The 27751-nt window shown below is 41.3% G+C and overlaps 1 protein-coding gene across 1 annotated transcript; it reads left to right on the top strand.

Moving 5' to 3' along the window:
- Positions 1-2084: 2084 nt before the first annotated feature.
- Apoh (apolipoprotein H) lies at positions 2085-14863 on the top strand. The gene is made up of 8 exons (XM_004655132.2): positions 2085-2199; positions 2573-2749; positions 5473-5569; positions 6775-6851; positions 9230-9418; positions 9789-9968; positions 12747-12944; positions 14620-14863. Exons 1-8 carry the CDS (start codon positions 2133-2135, stop codon positions 14673-14675), a joined length of 1041 nt encoding a protein of 346 aa, XP_004655189.2. The 5' UTR covers positions 2085-2132; the 3' UTR covers positions 14676-14863.
- Positions 14864-27751: the final 12888 nt, after the last annotated feature.

Below are 27751 nucleotides of genomic sequence, written 5' to 3'. Positions count from 1 at the left end.
AGTGTGGTCTCTCTCTATCTTTCTGTCTTAATTATTAGAGCTACTTGACACCTCTTGACACCCTTAGTTTTCTCTTCCCCACCTACCATGGAAATTCTCCATAATTATCTAGCCAAGAGAAATCCTTCCCCTTACCGAACAAAAGGAAAGGACCTAACATGGTTTTACGTGGGCAGCAGTCCACTGTTCTTATGAGGCCACAGTGTTCATTAGAGACATAGTTTTAGAATCACATGAACATTTCTCAGGCTATGTATCTCAGACAACATTACCACATGGAGACAGACCAAAGGCACCCATGCAATGGCAAGCAGAGGTTCTATTTTCAGAGTTCACTGTACAAGGGAGTCAGCCAGTGACACTTGTGTTTGCCAGAGAGTCAAAATGAAGCAGAAGAGTAAGGTTTTATAATAGGAAAGGGAGAAGTCATATTTCAGTATGCCTTGGCTGACTATTGGCATGAGGAAAGTGGAGGCAGGTAACCGAATGTCTGGTATCATATGCGATTGTTTGGAAGAGATTAGGCTTTCTCTAGTTAGGCTGATTGCTACAGCGGTTGTGGTTTGACATCTTAGGCTGGATGCTACAGAGATTATGGATCATAATTCTATTTGCATATGTGGTCCAGCCATTGCCAATTTGCATATTGAGTATCCTAGAGTGAGCAGCATATTGAAGAACTATGGACCAAAGGTCCCCTGGTGCTCCTCCAAGAAACATTTCTCTCCTATTAATCAAGTTGGTTTTTGAGTCATGACTTGTGGTTTCATATTGGATTTCCATTCCTGGGTGTCTGTGTAGGCAGAAAACGTAGTGTGGATGCATGAGGAGGACTTTGTGCTGACTTGACATGAGAGAAGATTGAAGATTTCAACATCACGAGTGGAACTACTGAGATGATCTTGTTCCAAGAAAAAGGAGAATTGGGAACAAATAGTATGTGGGGTTTTTTTGTGACAGAGATGTTGAATTCAGTTTCCTTGAAGGTGTCTTTAAGATTCTACATGAGGGGCTGGAGAGATGGCTTAGCGGTTAAGCGCTTGCCTGTGAAGCCTAAGGACCCTGGTTCGAGGCTCGGTTCCCCAGGTCCCACGTTAGCCAGATGCACAAGGGGGCGCACGCGTCTGGAGTTCGTTTGCAGAGGCTGGAAGCTCTGGCGCACCCATTCTTTCTCTCCCTCTATCTGTCTTTCTCTCTGTCTTTCGCTCTCAAATAAATAAATTAAAAAAAAAATTCTACATGAGGAAATGTAATGCCATTTTAGAGATGTGGGGGCAGAGAACAGGGTTGTCCTGATTTTATATATGAAGAGCACACATTAAACAGGAGCTTCGATCTTTGGGTGAGCCACAGGTAACACTAGAACATGAAGAAACAACAACAAACAATAGAAAACAGGAAAATGAGAGGTGCAGGCAATGTGTCAATGAGCAGCATTCTGTCAGAGGCAGCAATGAGCTGTTGGCACCATTAAGAAAAGGTGGCAGCATCCCTTGGGTGAATCAAACTTCATCCAAGTGCTAAGAAGCAGTGGCATTTGAATTGCACTCAATGAGACATCTCTATCACATCCTCCAAGGCTCAGGGTCCATTGAGGAAGAGGTGGCAGAAAGAACATAAGAACCGGAAGAAGGGGAAGAGTGCTTACAATCCTGCCTTCCAGACACAAAGTGGTCATGGTGTCCATCACCCCGCAGTGGCTGACCACCTGCACAAGACCTGCATAATGCTGGGCTCAACATTTCATGGATGATAGAGGAGGGGGAAAAAAGTGACCCCAAAGTAGAAGACGGACTTGTTGGAAAGACAAGGGTGTTCCATGGAGGGGCTTTGGGTGGTGGGGGGCAGAAGGAGATTATGATCAGGGTACATGGTGTATATCATGGACATTGTCAATAATTAAAAAGAAAAGACAAGAAAAACACCATCTACCAAAGATTTCACAACAGACTCAGACATGGGGTAAATGATTGAACAACAGAGGTCTGAGTTCCTTTCAAACCATAGCTCTTAATCTTCTATTTACAGAGATAAAAGTACACCCCCAAAGTGGCTTAATATTTAAGCATTTTTACATTTGTATCATGCTTTTCAGCAGAGGAAACTCATTCTGGTGACGGCGTGAGCCATCCATGATGATTTCCCCAGTGTTCATTTTGTTTGTGAGTTTTCTCTGCCATGTTGCTGTGGCAGGACGCAGTAAGTACCTTTTGCTTTTGAGAAGATAAGTAATATATTGAACCTCCTAGTATATGCCAGGAATCAATAATGATGGCTTTAATTAAGTTCAGAGTGGATGCTGGAGAGAATGAATTGGTATTTATTCTAACTGAATATCCTATGTAAAATATTCAGAAAATTTAAGGCCCAGGGTATTAGCCTATGGATTATGTAATACCTCATTGACGTAGCTGTTGAGATCAGATCACATAATGTATAGAAGAACTTGGTATGGAATTTGGTATACTTATCACTTGCAGCAGTAAATGTTTTTCACTTACATGCTAGATGAGCTTAAAAATGTAAATACAGATTTTTTTTTTTAAACCATTTGCTCTGTGCTCAATTTCAGCCTGTCCCCAGCCAGAAGACTTACCATTTTCTGTGGTTGTCCCATTAAAGACATCCTATGAGCCAGGGGAGCAGATAGTATACTCCTGCAAGCCAGGCTATGTGTCCAGAGGAGGGATGAGACGTTTTACCTGTCCTCTCACAGGAATGTGGCCCATCAACACTCTGAGATGTTTACGTAAGTCAGTGCCTTCTCCCCCTCTCTCCCATCACTTGGGTTCTGCATACTGGGCAGGGAAAGGTGATAACACAACTTTATGGTGCTCAGAGAGGCAGGGCAAGCTGGGACTGCAGAGTTGGAGAGAAAGAAAAAAATATCACGCTTAAATGAGAACCAAGGGAAGTTAAAAGAAGGAGGCCTGGACCCATTAGAGAGGGAAACATTATAGATGATAAAAAAACAGCTAGAAATACTCTAACCTATACAGTAATGCCAAAGAGAGTTAGACAAACAAAACTTAGGGAGTTATCACATCTTGATAATTTTGCCTCAGAAGGAAAGCAGACTTTATAGGTATTGAAAGGAATATAAATTTACCTAACTTTATTAATGTTTATAGTAAAATGTGAGTATTTTACACATTAAATTAATAATAATAAATTATATATCATACTATTATTTTAGTACAAATGGTTGCTTTTGTTTATGCCTATGAACATGGTTCTATGAGTTCATGTAAGCCTTATTTTTTATAATCAAGTATATAGCAAACAAACAGCTTCAATTTTTGGGAATTAGGTGGAGAAGTTCAATGGTTAAAAAAGAGCTGTGTGGAGCTATTTGAGCACTAATTATTTTGATTATACAGATATAACTTTTATAATAATTACATATGTTCATGAAAGTAGCTTTAGTTTGGTTATCTATATGTATATATATTTAATATTTTATTATTTATTTGAGAGAGAGAGAGAAAGAGAGACAGACAGACAAAGAGAGAGAGAGAATGGGAGCACCAGGGCCTCCAGCCGCTGCAAACTAACTCCAGACATACGTGCTACCTTGTGCATCTGGCTTACATGGGTCCTGGAAAATTGAACCAAGGTCTTTTGGCTTTGCAGGCAAATGTCTTAACCGCTAAGCCATTTCTCCAGCCCAATTTTAAAAAATATTTTATTTTTATTTATTTGACAGAAAGAAAGATAAGGAGAGAGAATGGGTGCACCAGGGCTCTAGCCACTGCAAACAAATGCCAGATGTGTACACCCCCTTGTGCATCTGGCTTACATGGGTCTGGGGAATTGAACCTGGGACCTTTGGCTTTGCAGACAAATGCCTTAACTGCTAAGTCGTCCCTTTAGCCTTGGTTTTATATTTTTTAAAAGTCAAATTTTAGCACGCCTTTAATCCCAGTACTCAGGAGGCAGAGGTAGGATGATTGCCATGAGTTCGAAGCCACCCTGAGACTCCACGGTGAATTCCAGGTCAGCCTGGGCTAAAGTGAGACCCTACCTCCCCAAAACCAAAAAAAAAGTCAAAATTTTTTGACACTAGAATTGTGCATGTTATGCATGTGTCGTAACAGTGAGTTATACTCCCACTCCCTAAACCTAACTTTTGCATGTATGTGATTGTGTGTGGAGTGTGTGTGGTGTGGTATACATGCGTGTATGTGAATATGTGCACCCGTGTGCATGTACAAGGTGGCCAGAGGAGGCCAGCAGGCATCCTTTTCTTTATCACTCATCCCCAGAGACAGGGTTTCTCCTGCAACCCAGACCTGCTATCTATCAGCAAACCCTGGTGAATTCTGGTCTCTGCCACCCTGCCGACTGGTGACACACATGGGCATGGCACTATGCCCAGGTTTTTATGTTGGTTTTGAGGAGTTGAACTTGGTGGCTAGTCCAAGAGACCATCATGCTTAAGTGACAAACAATATTTACCATTGAACCATCTCCCAGACCCTCTCAATATGTTTAATAAAAAGGGGCGAAAAGCCAGGTGTGGTGGCACATGCCTTTAATCCCAGCACTCAGGAGGCAGAGGTAGGAGAATTGCAGTGAGTTGAAGGCCACCCTGAGATGACATAGTGACTTCCAGGTCAGCCTGGGCTATAGTGAGACCCTACCTCAAAAAAAGAGGGGGGGAACACTATGCCCCTGTGTGGTAAAGATTTGCTTTCAACTGGCAGTAGTAACTCTGGAAATTTAACATTGCCATTTTCTATGTATTTATTTTACAGCATTTTTAAGAGTATATGCAATTTTTGTTTTTCTATTCTGGGGGGATGGGAGATGTTTGTCTTACTCTAGCCCAGGATGACCTGAAACTCACTCTGTAGTCCAGGCTGGTCTCCATGTTTTCCTACTTTTATCAGCATGTCATAAAAATTGACCAAATCTTTATAGTATTTATAATTTGTAATTTATTGGTTACATAATAATTCAATTGTTGGTTCACTTTTCCTAATTAAAATGATCACCTTCGGGCTGGAGAGATGGCTTAGCGGTTAAGCGCTTGCCTGTGAAGCCTAAGGACCCCGGTTCGAGACTCGGTTCCCCAGGTCCCATGTTAGCCAGATGCACAAGGGGGCGCACGCGTCTGGAGTTCGTTTGCAGTGGCTGGAAGCCCTGGCGCGCCCATTCTCTCTCTTTCCCTCTATGTGTCTTTCTCTCTGTGTCTGTCGCTCTCAAATAAATAAATAAAAAATGAACCAAAAAAAATTTAAAAAAAAAATGATTCCCCTGACAGTGACTATTGAGAGAACCAAATTCTGTTATTACCAGTAACAGTGCAATTCAAATATTCATGTATATATCATTTGTTATTTTTGAATTACTTTTACTTATTAGAGAGTTATTATATCAAAAGATGGAAAATAACTTACATAATTTTATCATTCTAATGGGAAAAAAATCCTACTAATAGAAATTTACCTTTTTCTCTTTAAATCACAGCCAGAGTATGTCCTTTTGCTGGAATCTTAGAAAATGGAGCAGTACGCTATACAACTTTTGAATACCCCAATATGATTAGTTTCTCTTGTAACACTGGGTAAGGACTTTTCATCGTAAGACTTAGCACCCAACAGAGCACATTTCTGTTCTCTAGCTGCACATCAAAATTGGTCCACATTTTATTTCTCATCTCTAAGTTGCACTTGCTCAATACAAACCAACTTTAGGTTTGCTTTGAACATATACTATGATGATGTCGAAGTTGCCCTAAGACGTGGGGACTATCACATTGAATGCAATATGAAGTAGCCACTGTGACTGATTTCTCTCCTCCTTAGTGAATACTTACTTGAGGAAAATGTTGAGATGACTGGACCTTAGTGATGATTCATTATAGTCTCTGAGACAGATCTTGGCATATGAGTATAATACTTTAGGAATAGGAATTGCAATTTTAGTAATAAAACTAATGGATTGATGAACCTGGGGGGGGGGGGAATTCTAGAGAGAAGGCTATGTGATGGTGCAGAACACTATTTTCTGACACCCACTCAATGCAGTACAGCATCCTTAGAAGAGGGTGGGCCATATAATTCACCGGCCTTATGATGCCATCACTAACACATTGCCTATTAGAACAATTTTACTGAGGACATTTGTTTGGGGATTGAGATTAAGAAGCATTATGTGTGAAAGATCAATGCAATTCTTTAACCTACAATGCCAATTTACTGGTGGGTCTGATGACAAAAGGACCTTGAAGAAAATAGCCTCAGGGCCAGAACATTCATTTTCTTTGGAAATGGAATGCATTGTTTTTACACCTCTGTGTCAGTATTCTCTAAGATAATAAGTGGTAGAGATTACCCAGTTTGGTTCACTTCTGTTAACCTGTAAAAGAAAGCTTCTCTGCTTTACGTAAGATGAGACTGGCCTGACTAACGGAGAGATTGAGGGATGTGACTTCAATGCTTGCCAGCTATGGAAACCTGCAGTGACTCACCTGTAGCGTTGGCAGGGACAGCCCATGAACCCCAAGATGACTGTTAAGAGCCTCAAGCAAACAGCATCACAAGACGGTAGAAAAGCAAGTATATCAGAGGACACAAGGACACATTGCTTTTTCCTTATTTGGCAACATAGTGAGAACTTATTACAAAAAGAATTGAGTCTGAGTGGGTGTAGTCCAGTGACAAAGGACATACTTTGCATGTACAAGCCACTGGGTTTGATCCCTAGTTTATTTGAAATGCCAATGCTAGATTACTTGGCTGCTTGCTAGACTGAATTTTCCCTTTGCAGGTTTTATCTGAATGGAACTAATTCTGCTAAATGTACTGAAGAAGGAACATGGAGTCCAGCGCCCCCTGTCTGTGCCCGTGAGTGTGTGCGCGGTACCTGCCGGTAGAGGGACCAGTTGCCTTGTTCAAGCACTTTCTGACTTGAGAATTTTCACTGCTATATCCCAGAAAACCTTTAGCCCCAGAAGCGCCCCTCAATCTTGGTTCAGTGAAATAGTTGATTTATGGGGAATTTTCATGCTGATATTGTCCAATATGAAGCAACACGCTTAAATGATAGAGTAAAAGTATTTCAGTCATGAACTCATTTAGATCCTCTACCTGGTAGTACCAATAATTTCTAGGTTTTTTAAACAACAAAGCTCCTTCAGTGGTTTGGAAACAACTTGGCCAATGGTCTATCAGGGACTGCCATATATGACTAGGGGAGAGAGAGAGGATGTGTGTGTTACTGGGCATCCTGCTGAGGGTCTTGTATATAAATGCTAGGCAAGTACTCCAGCTTCTAGCTATTCCTCAAAGTCTGGTTCAGAGAACTCCTGCCAGCAGTAACATCAAACATTTCTTCTTATTGCTCCAGGACATCATTTCATTCATTCATTCATCCATTACTATATTTATTAAACATGAACTTAGATCTAAGTATAAGATACTTTCTTACTGCTGAGGCAAAATGCCCAACCAGAAGCAGCTCACGGAGGAAATATTTTATTTCTGGCTCACAGTTGTTTCATCATGGCAGGGGAAAGCTTGACAGGAGCAGACAGCCAGGTATCATAGCCTTGTATCAGCAGGGAGGAAGGGCATGTGAACTGGCAGGCCCTGGCTCGACTATACATCTGACAGTTTGCCTTCAGTGACTCACAAACTCCCTAGAGTCAGGCTTCTCCTCCTAAGGGCTCCAGAACTGTTCCAAACAGTGTCACCCAAATGTGGATTAAATATTCAAACACATAAAAAAACTCAAACATGTGAGTGGGGGGGGGGATTTCACATCATGTTTACTAGCCTTTGATATGTATGTATATGTATGAAATTTCAATCCTTGTCTAGGAGATCCAGGCATCACAGTAATAGTTATGGTTCTTTAATCATTCAGTGAGACCTGTCTTAGCAAAAGGAAGTGTAAAAGTAAAGTAATTATAAATAAATCCTCATCGAAGAAAAACAAAATTACAAAAACAGGTCTTTAATGATAAATACCATTGTTCACTCAGCAGTAGGAATCACCATGGCTCATATAAATAGTCTCCCTTTTAAGCAGCTTTTATACCAATTATGTGCATTTATCTCTTTTTTGCAATTATGAACAGAAAGGTTATTTTAGCTTCACTCTAATTTGAATGAGTGATTCTCAGACTTTAATATATACCTAAGTTGCCTGGGCATCTTGTTAAAGTGTAGGTTCTTGGATTTTGGAGAACTAAGTGCTTTCCTCACAACTATAAGGACTTGAGTTCAATCCTTAGTACCCATATAAAAACTGAAAATGACATCATGTTTTTGTAATCCCAATATTGGGGAGACAGAAGAATCCCCTGGGGGCATGCTAGCTAGCCAACTTAGCCTAATTAGAGTGTTCCAGGCCAGTGAGAAACTCAGTCTCATAAAGGTGAATGGTGCCTGAGAACCACGTCCAAGGTTGTCCTCCGGCCTCTACATGCACACGCACACGCTCATACACTCATGTGCGTGCACATGCACACAAATTAATACATACATCGCAGATTCTGAGACAACTGTGGTTGGGTCTCAGCTTTTGCATTTCAAACAAGCTGCCTGGAAGTTCCCCTTCTACCAGCCCCTGAGCCGCCCTTTGAGAAGCAAGCACTAAAGCGAAAGTCCAATTAAATCACATTAAATTTTTTCTCATGAATATTTTTGTTAGCATAAACTTTCTCTGGTCTCATGGAAGCTCCATGTTTGTTAGGGCAGAGTAATAAACCACTACCATTTCTCTGGGCTCTTGGAGCTATTTGAACAAGCTCTGTGTATTCGGAGTCCAAAAGCAGGCATTTAATAGGAACAAACAGACTGTACTAGCTGTAGAACGCAGATGGCCCAACATTGCACCAAGTGCAGCCACCATCCATTATCTTACGATAGCTTCTCAGCAATGTCCTCCACACATTGCGACTTCCAAAAACCTCTTCCAAGGCAGCCTTTAAATTAAAAATGTATACAGCCCCAACCACTGTGGTGATGCAAAAGGCAAATTAATTGTGGCAAGACACATTTACTACTTTTTTCCTCTTTTAAAAAATTTTTTGACTGGTTGGCACATTTAATTTAGAATCATGTTTTCTTATTTGACATCTATAATTGACTATTTCTACTGAGTGACTGATCAAGTTTGAAATTTTCTCAAGTTCATTTTTGGATGTTCTTTCTTGCTGAGGAGTGTGTTTTGAAACTTCAACTGTTTTCATAGAAATGACAGCTCTTTCTTTTCCCAGCAATCACCTGCCCTCCACCACCAGTACCTAAGTTTGCAACTCTTAAGGCTTACAAGCCATCCATTGGAAACAACTCCCTCTACCAGGACAGGGCAGTCTTTGAATGTTTACCACACCACGCTATGTTTGGAAATGACACAGTCACATGCACAGCCCATGGAAACTGGACAGAGTTACCAGAATGCAGGGGTGAGTGAATATAAAAAAATGCTCAGGCTAGCATAGCATCCCATGTTTGGAACATTGAAAACCCCAACTATCAGGGTATGTTGAATGGCTTTATCGAACAGTTTAATTTTTTTTTTTTTGAGACAATGTCTTATGTAGCTATCATGTGACTTTGGTTTGGGATGATGTTTCTTTTTTAAATACCCAGGGTCCCATGGGCACAGGAGAATGGGTAAATAATTAAGCATAATGGATTTAGGAAGTACATTTCACTCATTGGGATACCCAGTGGTTCAGTGATGTGATAGAGGCAAAAAAAAGTAACCATTTCATAACTACCAGACAACACTACTATTAATTACTAATATGTGACCTTAAATAATGTTTTTAGAAGTAAAATGCCCATTCCCATCAAGGCCAGACAATGGGTTCGTGAACTACCCTGCAAAACCAGTGCTACTTTACAAGGATAAAGCCAAATTTGGTTGCCACGATACATATTCCTTGGATGGTCCCGATGAAGTTGAGTGCACCAAGCTGGGAAACTGGTCTGCCCAGCCTAGCTGCAAAGGTATGGAAACGTGGGTGGGGCCCTTCAAAGCTTCTGAATAGACCCCATGGATCCCTTTTGCCCACCATTTTCTGCTTTTATTTCTATTCATTTTTCCTCTGCTGCTCAAAGTTGCTTCATAGCTACTGACATGTGAATGACTGGGACTGACTCACGTGAACATGGGGAAACCTCATCTGAGGAAGCTTGCTTGATATTCAGCTACAGGAAAGAAGTAGTTTCTTTGCCTTCACTGGTGATATGGTGGTGGCCATGTGGGTTGCCTGTATTTTCTTTTAAGTCTCTCCTCTAATCATCTTTTATTTTAAAACATTTTATTATTTATTTATTTGAGAGTGAGAGAAAGAGGCAGGGGTGGGGGATTGGAGCGCCAGGACCTCCAGCTACTGCAAACAAACTCCAGATGTATGCGCCACCTTGTGCATCTGGCTTATGTGGGTACTGAGGAATTGAACATGGGTTCTTTGGCTTTGCAGGCAGGTGCCTTAACTGCTAAGCCATCTCTCCAGCCTTAAGCATCTTTTTTTTTTCTTTTTTGGTTTTTCAAGGTAGGGTCTCACTCTAGTCCAGGCTGACCTGGAATTATCTATGCAGTCTCAGGGTAGTCTCAAACTCATGGCAATCCTTCTACCACTGCCCCCCAAGTGCTGGGATTAAAGGCGTGCACCACCACGCCCAGCAAGCATCTTTTTTTTTTTTTTAATGATGTGTCTTGTAGAGGCTATGCTTATTACAATAATCCACTACACACCCAAACTAGTTCATGGAAATGGGAGCTTGGAAAACAGACACAAAAGCTAGGGGATGAAATATAACTGATTCTCCTGAGGACCGAGCTGGAGAGCAGGAACCACCACTTCCTTTTCCATGCCTTGTGTCCTCCCCCAGCGTTGTGTCTCTCTGCCCATTTGAACTTGATTTTGAGCAACACATGCATCACCAGCCTGTGTCCTTTCCCTGAGATGCAGGATGCTTTCAGCTGGGTGTCTCTCCTTAATGCAGCCTGTGCCAGGCAGAGGCAGAGCTTAGTCTTTCAGACAGTGTCTGCATCCAGGTTGCAGTGGGCCAGACCATTTAACAGAAAGTGGGCTAGTGCCATGGGTTGGAAGCACTTAAAAGCAGAGTCTGCAACAGGCATCCAAGTGCCCTTAATTTATTGAGTATCTCAGGAGAAAGGTAGTGAGGATGGAGGGCAAGGATCAGGTACTCATTCTCAAATTGCATGGTGCATTAGAGTTTCTGGGGGTGATTTGTTTTAAGAGATTTTGGGGGCTCTGTCTTTGATTCAGTAGATCTGGGAATATTTATTTACTTTTTTCTTTTCAAAATATTTTATTAACAACTTCCATGATTATAAAAAATATCTCATGGTAATAGCCTCCCTCTCCCCACTTTCCCCTTTGAAATTCCATTCTCCATATATCCCCTCCCCACTCTCAGTCAGTCTCTCTTTTATTGTGATGTCATGATCTTTTCCTCCTATTATGATGGTCGTGTATAGGTAGTGTCAGGAAGTGTGAGGTCATGGATATCCAGGCAATTTTGTGTCTGAGTGGAGAGCATGTTTGAGGAGTCCTATCCTTCCTCTGGTTCTTACATTCTGGGCATATTTATTTTTTAAAAATTACCTTTTGTTATTTTGTCTGAGAAAGGATATCTCTACTTAGCCCAGGATGGCCTCAGACCCATGGCATTCCTCCTCCCGAGTGTTGAGATGGATAGTGGGAGCCACCATGCCTGGCTTCAAGTTCCCTTTTGGGACTGATGCTGCTGGTCCCAAGAGTACATTCTAAACTGGAATGTGGTCTCGAGGGAGCAGAGATTCCCTTTGAGTCTAGTAGTGGCTTTGGAACATGGATTTTCCCCCACAGTTAATTCCACTCAGAGGAATGTGGGTCTCCTTGGCGATGGGCTAGAGTGGTGATAGAGGTGGCTTGTATAATCTTCTAAGAGAGGTGGTTCTCCTATGGTTGTAATATTTTGAGCAAGGGTCATTTGTGATCTGTCACAGCAGTCGGCCGATGGGTGCACCAGCTCCATAAATGGTATCTGAGTGGAGATCGATGTAGGCAAGGGTTTTCTTTTGCTGATGCCAAAAATCTGATGTTTCTTCTCTGACCTTATTTATGCCCTATAGGGGAAGGAAGAAAAGCCCTTCTCAAGCCATGAGTAATGCTCTACTGATAGAGAACATTTGTTAGCAGCCATATTGACATTACACATCACATTCTTTTAAAGGTTTTTGGCTGGCATGCAGAACAGAAATTTAGGTATCTTTCATTCTGGCATTTTCAAATACAATTTGTTTGATCGATTCTCGTGTCTCACATACATTCTTGGAATGCTATTGTCTTACCTATGTATCTTAGGTGTGATCATTTACTGATTCAAAAGCTGTCTTTCTCTGGGGAGATGGATCAGCAGCTAACAGTGCTTGCTTGCAAAGGTTGCTGGACCAAGTTCAATTCTTCAGCATCCACATAAAGCCAGATACAAAGTGGCACATGTATCAGGTGTTTATTTGTAGCAGCAAAGGAACTTGGGGTACACACACATACAAATACACACACATACACAATTATTTTGTTGAGGTAGGGTTTCACTCTAGCCCCGACTGACCTGGAATTCACTATGTCATCTAAGGATTGCCTCGAACTCATGACAATCCTCCTACCTCTGCCTGGGTTTAAAGATGTACGTCACCACACCCAGCTAGAGAAATACTTTTTAAAGCTATCTTTACCAGTTTTCCTGACCTACAAACATCCTCTCTTTCAGTGTCTTGTAAAATATCTATTAAGAAAGCCACAGTGATATACCAAGGAGAAAGAGTAAAGATCCAGGAACAATTTAAGAATGGAATGAAACATGGTGACAAAGTTTCTTTCTTCTGCAAAAATAAGGAAAAGAAGTGCAGTTATACCGAGGAGGCTCAGTGCATAGATGGGACCTTGGAAGTCCCCAAGTGTTTCAAGGGTAAGTCTACACCAGAAAATCCAGTAGGCCTCCCATTCACCCAGTGCCGCACCAGCATTGCTGTGGTGCAATGATGGTAAGAAACTAGGGGCATTTGGCCACTGGATTTTTTTTTTAAATCTAAATAAGAAAAAAAATCAGATAAAGCAGAGAGCCCCTTAAATCTTAGGTTTTACTCAATGAATGTTGAGGTGAATTATGCTGTCTTATGTAATTCTAAGCCTAGCTTGAACACTAATACTTAACCAAATATGACATAATAAAAATCTCTGCCACTCATGGTTCCCCATTTTAAAGGACTTGGTGGTGATAGCAATTGGTCTGTAGATATCTTAGTATTTTCCCCTACCTTTATCAATGCCTGAGTTTTGTTGTTGTTGTTTGTTTGTTTGTTTTGAGACAGGGTCTCACTGTAGCCCTGGCTGGCCTGGAACTCACAGTGATTCTCTGACCTCAGCCTCCCAGTTGCTGGGATATAAGGCGTCATCACGTCATCACATCTGGCTTAGGTGGAAATGATTTCTTCAGGATAAAATATTTATTGGAGCAAAACATTTTGAGGAAGATGATATTATGTCTGTGTGATATTAAGAAGTACACAATGGTTAACATGTAGAAGGACATACCAACTTTTTAGGCTTCAGGTTTTGTGATTAAGTATTTTTTTTTAATTTTTTTTGTTCATTTTTATTTATTTGAGAGTAACAGAGAAAGAGGAAGAGCGAGAGCGAGAGAGAGAGAGAGAGAATGGGCATGCCAGGGCTTCCAGCCACTGCAAACAAACTCCAGATGTGTGCATCTGGCTAACGTGGGTCCTGGAGAATCGAGCCTCGAACCAGGGTCCTTAGGCTTCACAGGCAAGCTCTTAACCACTAAGCCATCTCTCCAGCCCGTGATTAAGTATTTTGTAACTAGAAAGGAGAAGCCAGGAGAGGCTGAAGCTATTATTGGCTCTAGGTTTAGAAATGCTCCAAGAATGTTGCTGACCCTCTATGGGCAGTGGGAAGAGGACAATCAGAGCAGGTAGAATGAAGAAGCGAGAGGCCTGGGAAATGACCAGCTAGAGAGGGGAGGAAATGATAGCTGATTAATAAGACTTACCTCATAGGGTTGGTTTAATCAGCAGAAATCTTATGCATAATGTGGAATAAGGGTTCAGCCAGTGACATTATTATCATCATAACTCCACATAGCTAGATCTGCTTTGAATAAATTGTTATTGCTCAAGGGACAGCAAAACCCTAGTGAGACGTTAAATACTGAAAGTGCAATAAGCTCTACAAATCAGCAGAAAAACTACAGGATGGGGCCAATTTAAAAATATCAGAGCTTTGCTGATGTGCTTTTCCAGACTGTTCTTCCCTATGGCCTTCAGACGGATGCAGCCCTGTTGGGGCCTTAGAGAATAAGTAAAGGGTGGATGCAATTTTTCTTTTAATCTTCACTGTCAGAATTAACCAAAACCTTTTATTTTCTCTCTGGGAAATGAGTGGATTATCATTGCCCATACATTTTTCTGCCATCACAGAAACCACACATTAAATGATTTTGTTCCTATAATTAAATTGATTTGACACATTGGTAAACTGGATTTGATTTGGCTTAGCTATTAAGCAATTTTAAGAAATGAATGTTTCTCCTAGAATGTTTATCTTTTCTTCTTCTCCCCTGACAGAACATAGTTCTTTGGCTTTCTGGAAGACGGATGCCTCAGACGTAAAGCCTTGCTGAAGTCACACTCTGAGTCAAAATCCAATGTCATATTTGTAGCTCTGTCTGTCCAAGGAATCCAAAAGAAGCAGAGAAATAAAGTTGCTGGGGGTATTACCTCTGCCATTATATTACAGTGCTGCTCCTACTCCATATGGGAGCTTGCTTTTAGTTATGTTAATAAAACCCCAAAGTTTGGAATACCATTATTTCCTGGCTGTGAAGTGGCAAGTGTAAGCAGTTATGGGGTTACCTCAGTTCCCATCTGCCGAATTCTACTTTCCACACTTTTACCAAGTGACCCACAAAGCATTATTTTTTGTAGATTGTTCCACAGACCGACTCCCCCAAATCAGTTTCACCTCTCTATTATATTATATATTATTATAATGAAAAAATCCACCATGTCCCAGAATTTCTGAGGGTGACCCAGAAATCAGTACTTGGGATCTAATCCTCAGGTAAGGCTTGTGCTCATCGGGTTTGAGAAGTACCATCCTCACAAAAGAAGCAGGGCCTTCCAGGTCACCAGGTCAGTGCACCTGGATGGGAACCCTTGATGTTAGCTTTACACGACACCAAAACAACAACAAAATCCTCTCTTATGATGCTCAGATCTGTCTTTTTGTTTTTGTTTTTGTTTTTCAAGGTAGGGTCTCACTCTAGCCCAGGCTGACCTGGAAGGAATTCACTATGGAGTCTCAGGGTGGCCTCAAACTCACAGCGATCCTCCTACCTCTGCCTCCCAAATTCTGGGATTAAAGGTGTGTGCCACCACACCTGGCCAGATCTGTCTTTGATGTTGACTTTTGGATGTGTTCACCAGCTCTGCCCTTCTCTTTTTCTGTCAGACCCAATGGCCAAACTCACCCATGATTCTGTCTGCTTTCCCATTGCCCACACCAGAGAGCTGAATGCTGCTGGATTAGGGCTAAGGAAAAAAAGTCATAATCATGCTGATGAGTCCCCAGTTTAAAATTATGATTGCAATGCTACATAGAGCTTCAAGCTCTGTCCAGAAATCCCACCATATGTCGCTAATCTGGTTCACTCCCCTGCTCTCTAAAGTTGCTATTTATTTTCTTTCTTTTTTTTCTCATGGTAATGAAGATTGAATCTATGTCCTTGTGTGTACTAGGAATGAACTCTACCACTAAGCTATATCCCAGTCCAAAATGGCTAGGTCTTTTAGAAACCCTCTTTAAGATGCTTTCCTGCTTGCTCCTCACTCGTCTGGATGTTAATCTACCAGGCCGGCCATAGGGGTAAAGATATACCATAAGGACATTCGTTGGTATTGTGGGGAGGGGACATTATTTGGAGACTTTCTACTACATACCCAAGTTCCATGCCTTATGCCTAGTCTTTGGGGGTGTGGCCTTTTCTCCTTTAAAATAACCTTTCCCTACTAGAATCAAAGAAGAGATATTGGGCTGGAGGGATGGCTTAGCATTTAAGGCATTTGCCTGCAAAAAACAAAGGACCCAGATTTGATTCCCAAGGACCCATGTTAGCCACAAGGTGGCACATGCGTCTGGAGTTCGTTTGCAGTGGCAGGAGGCCCTGGCATGCCCGTTCATTCTCTCTCTCTCTCAATCTCTCTCTCGCTCTCTCTCTCTCTCTCTCTCCCTCTTTCTCTCTGTCAAATAAATAAATAAAAATAAAATATTGAAAGAAAAAAAGAAGAGCTATTGATCCACATTTTTTAAATCATATAGCCTAGCTCATACCCAATGAAGGAATATACCAAATAGGAAACTGTTTTCTCATGTAAATATTTTAATATTCTATCTCACAGCTATAACCAGTGCACCATGGGGTCACTCAGAATGAATGACAGTTGGGCTGCAGGTTGCTGACAAAGGATCAAGGCTGAAGAGACCCTAGTGGACCAGTGGTACTCTTTAGTTGCTTGACTGTTGTGGTTCCTGGCTGCCCTGGGGCCTCTGAGCATTGATTTCCCAGGGGTGTCCAGGCAACTGTGGAGCAGGGTCTGGAGTGGCTGTGAGTGTGATGAGAAGAAACATCTGGGAGACAGCTTCAGAGAAGAGCACGTTTATTTGTCAGAGGAATGGATTTATAAGCATTTGTGAAAGAGCTGGAAGAGGTACGTGTAGGTCAAAAGGATATTGGTTAGTTCAAAGGTCCTGCTGATACGTAATTAGCATGTAGTGAACAGGAAAGGGTCACAGGGTCTAAGTAGTGGCGGGGAAAAGGCCTAGGGATACGGGTCTTAGGGGAATTGGCTGTGTGAAAGCTGTTGGCTGATACCTCATTAACATGTAGGGACGTACCAGACAAGCAGCAAGAGGTCACCAGCTCTGGGGAAAGCGGAACCTAAGTCTTATCAGGACGTCCAGGTGCCCGGGGCTGGGGGGAGGGAGCGGCCTCGTTCCTGCGGGTCTTGGGCCGAGGCTATAGGGGTCTAGGCGACCTCCAGTAGCCTGGGGCCCTCAACTGGCCCAGGCCTGCTTTAACCTTCAGTGGCCCCGGGCCCTTACCTGTGCCCAAGACTGTGAGATAGAGGAGGAAGGATCCTGTGAGAAGACGTGGTAGTCTGCTTCTTAGCACCCTCAACTCTAGAAACACAGCCACTCATCAACTGATATTAAAATTTTCCAATATTGTAATTGCGTATCTGGTGTTATTGTCATGTCCTACCATATCTGCTCTAAATAACTATTTGTAGCAGCTTAACAATGTTTTAAAGGACACATCAAACATATCAAAGTAAAGCACATGCACCCAAGCCAAATACAAACATAAATACACAGATTTTTGTTGTTGTTGTTTTTTCGAGGTAGGGTCTCACTATGGCCCAGGCTGACCTGGAATTCACTATGGAGTCAGGGTGGTCCCGAACTCTGAGCGATCCTCCGACCTTTGCCTCCCAAGTGCTGGGATTAAAGGCATGCACCATTTAGCCCAGCTAGATGTTGTATTTTTTTTTTTTTATAGAACTTAGGATAAAGAGGTCAACCAAGCACCTAGAAGGTGTTAATAATTGTATTCAGCTCTATTGAGCCAAGAGCTTTCATACACTGAATGTATGGGTTTAATTCTAGGAAGAGAAAATGTGTGATTCAGATCACACCAGGTCAGGAGCAACTTAATGAATAGCTTTGGTGTTATTTCTGAAGATACAGAAAAGTTACATAAATAAATGTTTAGGATTTTAACATTAAACTATAACTTAGACAATGCATTTGAGCAGAGTCTTTTTTTCTTAGAACTTTTCAGTTTGGGATGAGTCATCAAATACTGAATAGCAGATTGGACTTAATGATGTTGGGAGGAACTAGGAATGTATTTTTGCAAGTGTGAGGTAGGAAAGATAAGTGAAGCAACCCTCCTGAAAATCCTTTGCGAATTGCTTGTTCTTTGACAGTCCTTGGAGAAGGCACACTGGGACAAAGTGCCCAAGTGTGTGTCACTGGCTCTGACTAAAAACATACTGCCGAATGCTATTGAGTTACTTTCCACATTACTGTGGCAAAATACTTGGCAAAAGCAACTAAAGGGAGACGGGGGAGAAAAGATTTATTTGTATGCATGTGTGTGTGTCTGTGCCCACTTGTGTGTGTTCCTTTAACTACTGAGCCATCTTCTTAGGCCCCGAGGATTTGTTCGGCTGGCCATTTCAAGGGCATTTTGGTCCATCTCACGGTGGTCAGGGGCAATGAGCAGAGCCGAGCTAATCTGCATGCGATGGCAGGAGTGGAAGGCGGCTGCTTGTCCACGTAGAGAGCTTGGGCCAGAACCAGAAGCAGAATAACTTTCAAGGTGTGGCCCTTTGTGACCCATTTTCTACCAGCTACGCCCTGTGTCCCAAAGATTACATCATCTCCCCAAACAGTGCAAACAGCTGGGGACCAAGTGTTTAAGCTCATACACTTGGAAGGGGTTCATAGTCAAACAATGATATTCTGTCCCTGTCCCCACCAAATCTTGTGTCCATCTATTTGGTTCAACTTCAAAGGTCCTTACCCTAACACTGTTCAAAAGTCCAAAGTCTCTCCTGACATTCAGAGCAATCCCTGTTTTGTTGTTGTTTGTCTTTTGAGGATAAGTTTCAGGCTGACCTAGACCTCATTCTGTAGCCCAAACTGGCCTAGAATTCACAGTGATCCTCCCACCTCAGTCTCCCCAGAGCTGGGGCTATAGGCATGAGCCTCCACACCTGGCTTGAAAGCAATCTCTTAATGGTGAGCTTTGAGTATAAAAAAAAAAGTTAGGGCTGGAGAATTGGCTTAGCTGTTAAGACACTTGCCTGCAAAGCCTAAAGACCCAGGTTGATTCCCCAGTACCTACATAGGCCAGATACATAAGGTGGCACATGCATCTGGAGTTCGTTGTAGTGGCTAGAGGCCCTAGTGTGCCCATTTTCTCTCTCTTTCTTTCTCTGCCTCTTTCTCAAATAAACAAATAAAAATTAAATATTTTAAGAAGTTAAATAGAACATACAATGATACAAATCAAATATTTCTATTACAAAAGAGGAGAATGAGAAGATAGTAAGAAAAAATATTGTCCAAAGCAAGACCCACAACTAGCAGGATAAGCATTAGATCCTGCAACTCCCTGTCCAGCACGCATATCCTCTGCTGCCCTCATGTGAGCTACAACAGGTTTGGACAATCCTGCACTCTGCCTGTAATACTTGCATCACATGTAACCCCTCAGCTTCACACGCTGGCCTTTAAAGACATCACTGCAGGAAATTTGACCTGCTACCCATCCCCTAGCTTAACTGGTTTTTCTCTGGCACCTTGGTGCATGTCTCTGGAGCTCTTGAATTTTGCGTGCCCCAAAGACTGGCACCAAGTTCTGCGGTCAGTTTGAAACAAAAAGCTTAGTTCCCTTGTTTCACAGTTTAAGTGACCTCTAGTAAGAAACACTTCCCTTGGTGGCCATTTTGGTCCAGTGCATCCCTGTAGTGCCAACTTTTTAGGCACTTTCTTTTTACCTGAAACTTCATCCTTTCCCATCTGTGTGCCCTTGTACTTTTGGGCATTGCCTTATTGTCCCAACTATGATTTCTGTGCAGTATTAACAGTGCTAAGAGCAGTCATTATTGCTTACTCCCTGGTCTTGGTGGGGAGGCATCCAGATTCATGCTGCAGCATCATACTGAATCCCTTTGTTATATCCTCTGGCATTCACGTTCCATTCTGTGTATTTCAAATAAATGCAATCAAATAATGTGCAGTCTTTTATATCTGACTCTTGTTCACTCAGCATGATATTATCAAGGTTCAGCCAGGTTGTAGCATGATCATTACTTCATTCTTTTGGAGGGACTGCATAATATTCCACTGTGCAAATGCAGTATGTTTTGCTTATATATTCATCTGTCAATGGACAGTTGGGATGTTTACATCTTTTGAAGATTATGAATAGTGCTGCTATTAATACTTGTGTATAAGCCTTGTGTCGACATAGTTTAAATTCTTTTGGGGTATGAGCCAGGACTAGAATTTCTGAGTCACATGTTTAAACTGCTGAATCACTGTCAAGCTGTTTTTCCAAGTGTCTTTGGCATTTTGCAACCTTGTAAGCAGTGCCTGTGACTTTGCCATGCCACTTCTTATCCTCTTACATTTTAGTCACAATTATATGAAGTCTGAGACAGCATATAGTCATGGTTATGGTTTGGTTATGTATTTCTCTAGTTATCCTTCATTTAACTTGTAGAATTTGAGGGCATAAAGCTTTCTTATTGCCAATTCACACAGTGGTGTCTATAGTAATGTCTCCTCTTTCATCTGATTATTTAAGTTGCCATGTGAATTTTCTTTCTATTTGATCCCTAAGGCTAGGTGTCACAGACAGTGTTATGTTGCTGGGTTGAACATCCAAACCAGGCACAGCTTAGGGGAGGAAGGGGTTTCTTTCAGCTTACAGATATAGGCAGGAAGTTCCAGCAATGGTGGAAGAAGCTACTTCCATACTTCCAAGCAGAGAACAACCAATGAGCCAGTAAAGACTAAAAGCAATGAGCACAAACCTGGAAGCAAGCAGGAGCCCCAGAGCACACCTTTGAGTTGGAACCCAGGATCCGCCCCCAGTGACGCCTCTCTCAGCCAGAGAATGGCAGGCCAGGGCCTCTAGCCACTGCAAATGAACTCCAGACATATGCATCACCTTGTGCATCTGGCCCTTCTTGGGTACTGGGGAATCAAACCTGGGTCCTTTGGCTTTGCAGGCAAGCAGCTTAACTGTTAACTCATCTCTCCAACTCCAGATTTTTTTCTTTTATGATTTGTTCTCTGATACATAATTTTTTAAGTCTATTTATAAAAATATTTCTTAATTTCCAGGTCTTTTTGGTTTGGCTTCTAGAAAGTCAGAACACATAGTTTGTATAATTTCCATAGTTTCATGACTTATTCCTGTTTTGTTCTGTGCTTGGGATCCAACTGAGGCCTCATGTATGCCAGACAAGTGTTCCACCACTGACGTTCATACTCGGCCCTTCAGAATTTTTAAATTTATTGGGACTTGCTTTGTGGACTAGTATATTATCTGTCTTAGTAAATATTTGTATTAACATGAAAAACATAATGTGCCTCTCATTGTTATTGGATACATAGCACTATAAATTTTTAATGTCTTGACCAATTTTACATCTATTTATACTCTCAAGATTCAAGAGAAAAGCATTTCTATCTTCAATCATAATTGTGAATTATCCTTCCTTCCTTCCCTTTCTTCCTTCCTTCCTTCCTTCCTTCCTTCCTTCCTTCCTTCCTTCCTTCCTTCCTTCCTTTCTTTCTTTCTTTCTTTCTTTCTTTCTTTCTCTCTTTCTTTCTTTCTTTCTTTCGAGAGTGAGAAGACACAGAGAGACAGAGAGAATGAGAATTGGTGTTCTAGGGCCTCCAGCCACTGCAAATGAACTCCAGACACATGCTACCTTGTGTATTTGGCTTACATGGATACTGGGAATTGAACCTGACTCCTTAGACTTTTCAGGCAAATCCTAAGCCATCTCTCTAGCCCAGTGTTTCTCCTGCATTATTTAATTTAATTTATTTTGAGAAAGACTGGAGAGAGAGGGAGAATGGCACACCATGGCCTCTATCTACTGCAGATGAACTCCAGAAGCATGCACCACCATATGCTTCTGGCTTACATGGGTTCTGGTGCATCAAACCTGGGTCCTTAGACTTCGCAGTCAAGGGCCTTAGTGCTAAGCCATCTTTCTAGCTTCTATTTCTCTTTTTATGTTTGTATTTCCTTTTTATATTTTGAAACTGTTGTTTGGCCCATATCTGTTTAAGCTGGTTATGTGGAAATTTGCCATTTAATTATTGGTAAGTTTTGGTTGGAATATTGCTTACTGAATTGAATAAAATATCTTCATTCTTGTGACCTACGTTAATGGGCCAGTTGGTATTTTTCAGTTGTCAAAGAAAATGTTGCTGCCTTTTACACATGGTATATCTTTGCACCTCAGCATGATCACCCAAGTCAAAAATACTCAAATTTGAATCTTGACTCTATTCTTTTAAAATATATATTTATGTGTGTGTGTGTGTGTGTGTGTGTGTGTGTGCAAGCACACACACACATACACACTCTAGGTTCTCTTGCTGCTGCACAGAAATACCCATTTGGCTTTACGGGAGTGTTGGGGGCCTGAACCAAGGTTGGCAAGCACCTTTAATTGCCAAACCATCTCCCCAGCCCCTTGATTCTTATAAATTTCTTAACTTTGGCATGGGATGGTAAAGTGGTACCTATCTATCAGGATGTTTGGAGAGACTTAAAACAAAATTCTAGTAAAGTGTCTTAAAAAAAAAAAGAGGGCAAGAAGATGGTTTAGGGCTGGAGATATGGTTTAGTGGTTAAGCGCTTGCCTGTGAAGCCTAAGGATCCCGGTTCGAGGCTCCATTCCCCAGGACCCATGTTATCCAGATGCACAAGGGGGTGCATGCATCTGGAGTTCGTTAGCAGTGGCTGGAAGCCCTGGCACATCCATTCTCTCTCTCTCTGAATCTCTGTGTGTGCCTCTTTCTCTCTCTGTCACACTCAAATAAATAAATAAAAATAAACAACAAAAATAAGAAAAAAACTTGAGCTGGAGAAATGGCTTAATGGTTAAGGCATTTGCCTGTGAAGTCCAAGGACTCAGGTTTGATTCCCCAGGACCCATGTAAGCTAGATGCACAAGGAGCACATGCGTCTGAAGTTCATTTGCAATGCCTAGAGGCCCTGGTGTGCCCATTCTCTCTCTTTCTATCTGTCTTTTCTCTCTCTCTCTCTCTCTCTCTCTTTCTCTCTGCTTGCAAATAAATAAATAAAGATTTTTTAAAAAGAAAGATGGGGCTGGGAGAATGGCTTAGCGGTTAAGGCATTTGCCTGCAAAGCCAAAGGATCCTGGTTTGAATCTCCAGGACCCACGTAAGCCAGATGCAGAATGGGAAGCATAAGTCTCAAGTTCGTTTGCAGTGGCTGGAGGCCCTGGCACGCCCATTCTCCCCCTCCTCCCAACCTCTCTCTCTGCCTCTTTCTCTCTCTCTCAAATTAATAGATAAAACATACTAAATTAAAAAAGAAACACACTTAATCATTAGTGAATATTGTATTCTTTCCATAACATCTGTGATTTGTTGAGAATGTATTGTGTGCTGGATACATACCAAATTAAATAAATAAGTCAGTAGGCCTGAAAATATGTATTTGAAAGAAAGGCTGGTGTTACAACACCGTTCCTAATGTTGTTGATGCCTCTTCTCCAATGTTACTATCTTCAATCCCTTCTACTTCTCCTATTTAGATGGATCATCAGCCTTTTTGTTAGAAAGTCACTGGGCTTCCCGGTAGGCCAGACCTTCTGTGATGAATGACTGCACAGAACAACTCCAGGAACATGGACAGGAGGCAGGCTCAGGACTAATCTGGAAGAGAAGATAATGGTGATTCCAGTCTCACAAAGGCTGTCAGCATCATGGTCCATGTTTCATTATTGTGAAAAAGAACACAAATCTCAATGTATCAATTACCAATGAAACACATTTCCAGTCAGAACTGCAAGCAGACTCTCCTATGAGTGCATCACATATAGACTCTGAGCTGATGCTTGCCTCTGGATATGGGTGTGCTCTGGATATGGGGTGTAGTCTCCCGCGCTGAGCAGTGCTGCTTACGAAATCAGCAAGATACCACTATGCGAGGGGCAGTGACTTCCAAGACTAAGTCATGGAGGACAGTGCAGCTCTTCCCTGGTTTAATCCTAAATTAAAGAGCAGAAGATAAAGGCAAGAAAGGAAAAGGAAGAAAAAATTTTGGAGTGTATATATGTATGTGTCAGCATGGCTGTGTGTGGCATGTTTGCTCCGTGTGTGTGTGTGTGTGCACTCACGCGTGTTCCATGGCATACATGGGTGTGTGAGTATAAAGTTTGAGTGTATATGTTCTTTGTGTCTGTGAACATGGGCACGTGTGTGTGTGTTTGAGAGCGCGAGCGCGCGCGCGCGCGCGCGCAAGAGAGAGAGAGAGAGAGAGAGAGAGAGAGAGAGGGAGAGAGAGAAACAGACAGAGGCATACAGAAAGACAGAGACAGGAGGAGACAGAATTTTATTCTCCACTGCTGCCTCCTAGTGGCCGTTTGGGGTCTCAAACTTCTCACATAAGAGATGGCAAAGACTTGATAAAGGTTCTTGTGTCACAAGTGCTGGGCAAAATTTTCCACATGTACTATTTCAATCTTCCAAATTTTTTTTCCAGAAAAGAAATTATGTAACTCGGTTTATCTGTATCATACAGTTAATAAGCATCAGAACCCAGATACCTAGACTTCACAGCTTTGTCTTTTGTACCATTATTATTTTTTTCCAGTTAAACTACGGCTTTTCCCAGGGCTTTCCTGAAAGTCACTGTACGTTAAAGTTGGAATTATAGAGCCTAGTTCTGGAACAGGTTGGTAGGAAAGATCAGTGTGCAGACGAGACTGGGAAGTGCCCTAGTAACTGGTGGCTGCTTGGTGTGGTCACTGGCTAGGGCATATGTATACCACTGAAATTCAGGAAGGAGAAAGCAGTGCCCGTGTGTTTCTGCTGACAACCTGTAGTATGTTACTCCAAAACAGGTGGCTTCCCAGCAGAAGTCAGAATGGTGACATGAATACTGCTTAGCTCTGGCTTAAGGAAGGAACCCCAAATCACTGTGCTAAAGGCAGGAATTTTTTTTATTAAAGAATTTTATTTATCTATTTGTAAGAGGGATAGAGAGGGGGAGGGAGAGGTATGGCAGGGCCTCTTTCCACTGCAAACTCACTGCAGATGCATGCACCACTTTGTACATCTGGCTCTATGTGGGAATTGGGGCTTTGAACACAGGCCAAAACCTGACCAGCAGGCTTTGCAAGCAAATGCCTCTAAAGGCTAAGTCATCTCTCTAGTCAGACTTTTAAATTTTATTAGTAAAGAAAAAAAAAAAAACAAACATGCCTCTTGATCCTTGGTTTCTGCTCTCTTTATACTGCATCTATTTGTGGTATAATTTATTCTTTTGTGGTCTCTAAATAGAAAGTTCTAATCATTTCCTATTGAATTTAAGGAATTTACTGGTTATGGGTCTGTTCTGATATTTATCTCTAATGTGTAATTTATTTATCTCTAATGAGTAATAATTCTTGGTATTTATAAATTGCTTCCCATCTAGATAACTAAGACATTCAAGTGTTTCATTCTAATGATGCAGAGTATTTAATAATGCAAACTTGTGAGTCATGATTGAAATTTGATTACTTAGAGCATCTGATTTATGCATAAGTAGTATGCTTTGAAACAATAAGTTAAAAGCTGGAAGGTCCATCTCTATCAATCTATCTCCTGTCACTTGCCTCAAAAATGGACACAGGGTAAAAAGAAATTATACTGGAGAAGAATAAAAAGGACCAATAAATTATTTGGAAATGTGTAATAGTATCAATTGCAAATGAAAAAATTCTATTTTTCAGGTTCAGATTTAAATAAACACATACCTAAAAATTAATAATATGAATATGACACTTATAGACTGTGTGACAGTCTTGCAAAATATTTTTAGAGAACAATTTGACATTGATCAAAAGCCATAAAATTTTTTATGCCTGTCAACATCTGGTAAGCTGAAATATCAAGAGAGATGTATACATCAAAAGGCATTACAACACAATTTTATGAACTTATTTTATTTTCATACATGTGTAGAATGTATTTTGATCATAATTCCCCGTTGTTACCTTCTCATTTCCTGTCTCCATTCCCCTTTGCCTTCCACTAAATTCTTTCTTTTTGCCAATGAGTCCCTCCTTTACTTTGATGCCCTTTTTCCCTCCCCCACCATCCATGACAGAATGTTGATGGCTCCATTTTGTCTTGTGCTGATAACATTCTTGAAGTAAGGTCACGAATGCCTCGGCCACTTTATCTGGAGTCATCGTTCCAAGGCACGCCTTCCAATCCTTTACTATTACATTCTTTCCACCCCTCTTCTGCAATTTTCTCTGAGCACTAGAGCGGGTGATATAGGTGCCTCATTTAATACTGAGCACTCAATAGTCACTTACTCTCAGAAGTATGATGAGTTTTGAATCTCCCTGTAGTCACTGCCAACTATTGCAGCCTTCATTATAAGAACCAAAATTAGCTAAGACACTTGCCTGCAAAGCCAAAGGACCCACGTTTGATTCCCCAGTAGCCAAGGCAGATGCACAAGGTGGTTTGTTTGCAGTGGCTGGAGGCCCTGGCATGCCTACTCTCTCTCTTTCTCTCCTCTCTAATAAATAAATGAAAATAGAATATTAAAAATGGTGATGATACATAGATATAAGATTTGAGTACATATATAAAAATGCTCAGTGTTTGTTTTTGTGTATGGTGGTGTGTACACATATATTCATATATGTGTGGAAGCACATTGTGTGCCTGGGAGCATAAGGACAGAGGTCAATGCAGTCCTTTCGCAATTGCTCTCCAGCTTATTTATTTTATTTTTTATAGAAGAGAGAATGAGAACACCAGGGGCTCCAACCATTGCAAACAAACTCCAGACATATGTGCCACCATGTGATTCTGGATTACATGGGTTCTGAGGAATCGAACCTGAGTAGTTAGGATTTCACAAGCGTTGTCGTAACCACTTAGCCAACTCTCCAGCCCTCCTGGTTATTTTTTTGAGACATCAACTCTTGATAGACCTATTTACTGATTCAGCTAGATTATCTAGCCAGCAATCCCTAGGGTTCTATCTGTCTCTACCTCCCCAGTGCTGGGATTACAGGTATGACACCACACCCATCTTTTACCTGGGTGCTGGAGATCTGAATTAAGGTCTTCATGCTTTCCCCCAATAGTGATGGTATATGTGTGTGTGTGTATGTATGTATGTATGTATGTATGTATACATACGGTTTTCTTCTTTAAACATTTAGTATGTTCCAATTATTCCAATTTCCCTAGTAGTGTGAAATAGTTATGAAGGGAAAAATTATGCAAATGAGAAATATTAGTGAAGGGATTAGGGATGAGTCTCAATGGGTAGAGTGCCTGCTTAGCAAGCATGAAACCCTGAGTTTGATTCTCAGAACTGCATAAGCTAAGTGTGAAAATGCACACTTTTAATTTCTAGCACTAGGGAAGTGGAGGCAGAAAGATCAGGAGTTCAAGGTCATTCTCAGCCACATAGGGGCTTTGAAGCCAACCTGATCTTCATGAGACCCTATCTCATAGAAATTTTTAGTTCTGTTTATTGTTAACTTAGCTATTCTTAATGAGTGGAAATAATTGCGTGATAATCTACCACAGTGATCCAATGTCACTAATATTTGTTTGTGTCTTTTACTTTTTAATGTATATATTATTCACAGTCCTTCAAATTTCTAGAGAAATTCACAGTGAAGTTGAAACCTTGACTCCAACTGTTTTAGAAGATAAAATATGTTTAATGTCACCATTCTGTGTCCACATTAATATCTTCCAAATGAGTTAGTTTGGAGAAATTTGTGGATAGATATTAAGGAAGTAAATGTCCTTTCTTTATTTCTTTTGTGATGAACTTGACCTTATTACATTTTTTCCTTTTGATCCTCCCACCTATTTTTTTCTTATTCC

This window comes from Jaculus jaculus, chromosome 9, assembly GCF_020740685.1.
Source record: "Jaculus jaculus isolate mJacJac1 chromosome 9, mJacJac1.mat.Y.cur, whole genome shotgun sequence".
In the NCBI taxonomy this organism is placed as follows: Eukaryota; Metazoa; Chordata; class Mammalia; order Rodentia; family Dipodidae; genus Jaculus; species Jaculus jaculus.
This window is presented reverse-complemented; position numbering and strand designations above follow the sequence as displayed.

Excerpts from the sequence above, each read along its gene's own strand:
- Apoh (XM_004655132.2), top strand. The coding sequence starts at position 2,133 with ATGATGATTTCCCCAGTGTTCATTTTGTTTGTGAGTTTTCTCTGCCAT. Across the intron at positions 9,419-9,788 it reads AGAGTTACCAGAATGCAGGG|AAGTAAAATGCCCATTCCCA; the intron begins GTGAGTGAATAT and ends TAATGTTTTTAG. Across the intron at positions 9,969-12,746 it reads TGCCCAGCCTAGCTGCAAAG|TGTCTTGTAAAATATCTATT; the intron begins GTATGGAAACGT and ends CCTCTCTTTCAG.